This window comes from Hydra vulgaris, chromosome 10 (assembly GCF_038396675.1).
Source record: "Hydra vulgaris chromosome 10, alternate assembly HydraT2T_AEP".
NCBI classification, from domain to species: Eukaryota; Metazoa; Cnidaria; class Hydrozoa; order Anthoathecata; family Hydridae; genus Hydra; species Hydra vulgaris.
Genome location: NC_088929.1, coordinates 36,473,604 through 36,478,244, shown reverse-complemented (window position 1 = coordinate 36,478,244; position 4,641 = coordinate 36,473,604). Strand labels below are relative to the sequence as shown.

The following is a 4,641-nucleotide window of genomic DNA, read 5'->3' as shown; positions in this document are numbered from 1 at the left end:
AGGGTGCATTTCACTTTTTGATAAAGACTTTATATGTCCTTACTATAGATTTAACTTTGGTAAGAATTTTTTTACAACTGTATTTCAACAACTACAAAATTTAATTACTAAACCTTTAAAATGAATATTTCAAATTTTTATTTTTGTTAAAATTCAAGGTGTTGGCTGGGTTCCTCCAAGAAGATGCTGTCATCCAATGCATGAACTAAGTGTTGGAAAAAATCACCAGCTGTAAGAAGTGTTTCAATAAATATGTCAACAAATGTTTCAAAACATTACAACAAAAATGTTCCTGTAGGTTCCGTATTTTGTCACAATCACTTTAAGTCAGAGCGCATTCTTATTCAAACTAAAACAAGTACTGCCACTAACGAAGAGTTAGGTGAGTACACAACTGATTTTGATTTTGAGCCTAAAGAAATTTTACTTTCTGGAGAAAAGGTTGAAGGTGCTACATCTACTGGTAACAACCTATCAGAAGCACTCCACGTCAGCCCTTTTCAGTTTCAGATAAAGAATAAAAAGATAGCTGATCCCAGCAATGGAACCGAAAATAATTTACTAGGAAAATTTGAAAGAGCCAAGTTACAGCTTGCAAAGTGGTTCGCTGAAGCTGTTGCCCCAGATCAGAGTGAAGACTTTATCTCAATTGTTTTAAATAGATCTTTGGAAACTTCAGACAATGATGCAGTACCTGATGATCTAAAAAAATTTGTTAAAATTTATGAAGAAAGTGACTCTATAGGTAAACATATTGTTCTGTGTTTAATTGAACATGAAAAAGTTACTTAAGAAAGTTTTTGGATGCTCCAAATACAAGAGAGACCAGGCACGAAAAATGAAGAATGCTAACATAGTTATACCAACTATTCCTGTCGAAAAAGAAATTACGCGAAATCGACTAGACCAGAAAACAGCTGAACATTTTCTCGATTTCATATTTAACAGCAGAATCTCCTTCATCGGAAAGCACTTTGTGGCGATTACTTCATACTGTTAAACCATCTCAACGAAAATGTTTAGAGGGACGGGATGATATTACTGCTGCAGCTATGAATGGTTTCTCTATGTTAAAAGATTTATCTTTGAAGTACCAGAATAGAGAGCTGAGTAATTTATTTGAACGCATCAAACGATATTACAATACTAATTTCCAGTTTAACTGCAGTGTGACCTACCCTAATTTTAACTCCCACTGCCCAATATTTGCTTTGAGTGATTTAAACGACAAGCAATTGCAACAGATTTTAATAGCACCTAATGATAAGATTTATTATGAGTGTGAAAATTTAAACAAATCCTTAGTTGAGATAAAAAGGTTAGCATCAAATAATTCAGCCAACGAGGATACTATTTATGATATTGAATATGCTGAAAAAGATATCATTGATTATAAAAAACATTTAATGCGTGATTGTCAACAGAAAAAAGCCAAAGTTTTTGCTTTTGAAAGTCTTGATAAAGAAACTGGATTTTGGTTGAAAGACTATTGCCAAAAAGTTCTACCATCCAAATTCAGGGAAGGTCAAAAAGAATATTTTGAAAAAAAGGTTTAAATGTCACTGCATGTAAACATTTTCTTCACTAAGAAAAACAACATTTTACTTAAAAAGGTGTACTTTACAGCTCTTTATAGAAGTGAGCAAGGTTTATCGGAAACACTATCAATTGCCCAATTAGTTCTTCCGAAGTTTAAGCATCACCATTCTGGTGTTAATAAACTCTTTTCAAAATCTGACAATGCTTCATCGTACCATGGCAACTTTATAATGGAAGCTCATTTTATGTTGTGCAAAAATAACCAAATACAGCTTAAGCGCTGCAATTATAACGAACCTTGTCGTGGCAAGGATCAGTGTGACAGAGAAGCTGCTGGAGCAAAGTCATTGATTCGTAGCTTTGTTAATGGTAACGATTTGATGTATGCAGAGGACATTTATACCGCTTTACACTACGGACATGGGCTGAAAAATTCTGCTGTTGGTATTGCCACTATAAAGGGCAAAAGCAAGTTGAGTGGAACAAAAATAGCTAAAATAAGTCAGTATTATTCGTTTGAGTTCTTTCATAACTATATGACAATGTGGCGATACTATGCAGTTGGCGATGGAGTTAAACAAGAATATTCTAATGTCTATTTTGATCTGCAAATGTTTTTAACACACCCATATAGTGATACTGACAAGAAAACAAGAGTTTTTAAAAGCAATATGAAGGAAAAGTTTCGCAAAAATAGATTACTAAATTATTTTCACTTTTGCTTTGAGCAAATTTGTAATGGATCATTTCATACATCAGAAAAACTAGAAGAACACATGATGTCGGGAAGACATGTTATCAGCACTTTAAAATCAGGAATGGATAACGTGAGACAGAGTTTCATAATAAAGATGCAAGTTCAGTCAAACTTATATAGTTATAAACCAAACTCACAACAGGAGATATTTGAAGAAGAATGTTCTGACATTAGCAAATATGTTAAAGGTTGGACTTTACCTAAACGCAGTACCTTCCGGTATAGTATGAGAAAAAAAGATATATTATATAAACTCTTTATGGAAGGTGAAGTATCTGGAAAAAAGTTTAGCCCAGAGCAGGTGCACTTTTTTGACAAGAAAAGAGCTTCAAGTCTCAGAATACGAAAATATTCAGCAAACAAGATCACTATTTTCACGTTGGAGCAGGCTAAAAAAGACAAAAGATTAAATGAACCAATTGATGTTGGTAGTACTAATGCGGATAACGAAGAAGAAGAAGAGACAGAAGATCAAGGTAATAATTTTTATATCCACTCTCAATAATATATATTTCAATATTATCTTGTAATTATAATTTTAAGAATTTAAAAAGGAATTTAAAAGCATTGTCATTGATTTAACTGGTGCATGGCATGAAAACGATTGGATTGTTGTTATTTATATGGGCACTTGGTATCCTGGGATTATAAATGAGGTACTTCATTTTCATTCAATGTTTAAAAAAAATATTTTTCATTCAAATAAAAACATTTTTTTTTAAACATTATTTAATCAAATTGAATGTGTTACTAAATTTAAAAGAAGTTTCATTTTTGTCAAATGAGATCAAAAGAATTTTGTCGAAAGAATCAGATTTTTCAAACTATTTTTCAAATTAGAAAAATCATTACTCATATTAGGTTCTCAGTGATGGTTACATGGTGAGCTGTATGAAGTATGCTTCTGCAGTCAAGAACCTTTTTAAGTGGCCAGCTCTTCCTGATGTTATAAAGTACAAAGACAGTGCAATCATTTGTGGAATTCTACCACCTTTACCGTTAAAACAGTCTGGAGACTATAAGCTTATGGATGATCAATTTAAAAAAGCCAAAAAGGCATTTCAAGCAACAATGCATTAAAATCAAAGATATAGGATATGTAAAACTGATTTATGACGCAAACAATGACATAATAAGATAAGGACATCATGTAATATATTGATTAATTCAGCTGCTACATTCGGTTTTTTTTTTTTACATAAAAAATTAAACTTTTTGTGGTAGAGTTATTTTAACAATGAAATATTACCCCCTAAGTTTTCTTTTCGCATTAAAAAAATTGTAATATGGAGTAATATAAAATCTGTATCTTCAATCTTGGGACCTTTCCCATTTCCCATAATGGCTGATATTTGAACGCTAATTAAAACATTTTTTGACACTTTGATGACTCATAAGTTTTTTTGTAAACAATATTCTCTCAGTTTCTTTAGACCATTCAAATAACAACGAGATACTCTTTAAAAAAAGAATTAGATAAGTCGCGGGCACTTTTTACGCTCCGGGATAAATGTATTTAAAGTAGGCCCCAAATTCAAAAATGTGTGATTTCAGCTAATGATTTTCAGACAAAGGAGGGGTTGTTCTCAGGTTTTTTGATTTTTTTTTTAAAGTTCTATCTATACTTCCATAATATGAAAAGAAACTTAGGGTGCAGTAGTCACATTGCTTTTAATCTTAGTTTAAAAATCATAAAACCCCAAAAGTGACTTTCCAAGTATTAAAAGGGCAAAAGTTTGACCGACCCTAACTCAGGAACTAGAAATATTTAAAAAAAAATGTACAGGCTTCTTTTTTACCATATTAGCATTACTGTATATAAAATTGAGCGCGATTAAAGGATATCACTTTTGAGCCGAAAGTACTTTTGCCTGATTTTATCAGAAAATGGCTCTTAAGTATTGGATTTTACATTTTCTATATTAAAACAATTAATTTAATTTCGGACTTTTATATCACAGATAAATACATACATTTGCATTCAAAAAAAAAATACCAATTCAAATTGAAATTATATCTAATTAATAAAAAGAACAATTACCAAAAAACCTTTTGCCACATTTACAAGCCAATCCATAATTTAAGCCAATCCATAATTTAAAAGGTCTTCCCGATGAATTTTACCACATTCATAAGACATGGATTGACTAACTAATGTGGTTTTATTAATGGACAAAAAATGCAACTACCATGAGCTCTTTAGTCATAGTTAAAACTGATCTTTTACCACCGTATCAGGATGCTTTTCATTAACACGGTCATTAAAAGTTTATAATGGTGTGCTATATTTTTCAAAAAAGTTCACTTTGCAAACCTAAATATTTCAAGTTTTTACGGACTTTTAT

The 4,641-nt window shown here is 31.3% G+C and overlaps 1 protein-coding gene across 1 annotated transcript; it reads left to right on the top strand.

Annotated features, from left to right (window-relative positions):
* Positions 1–915: 915 nt before the first annotated feature.
* Positions 916–3,510, top strand: LOC136086581 (uncharacterized). Its single transcript, XM_065808821.1, has 2 exons — positions 916–2,952; positions 3,158–3,510. The coding sequence occupies exon 1, from the start codon at positions 1,557–1,559 to the stop codon at positions 2,799–2,801; it is 1,245 nt and encodes a 414-aa protein (XP_065664893.1). The 5' UTR covers positions 916–1,556; the 3' UTR covers positions 2,802–2,952; positions 3,158–3,510.
* Positions 3,511–4,641: the final 1,131 nt, after the last annotated feature.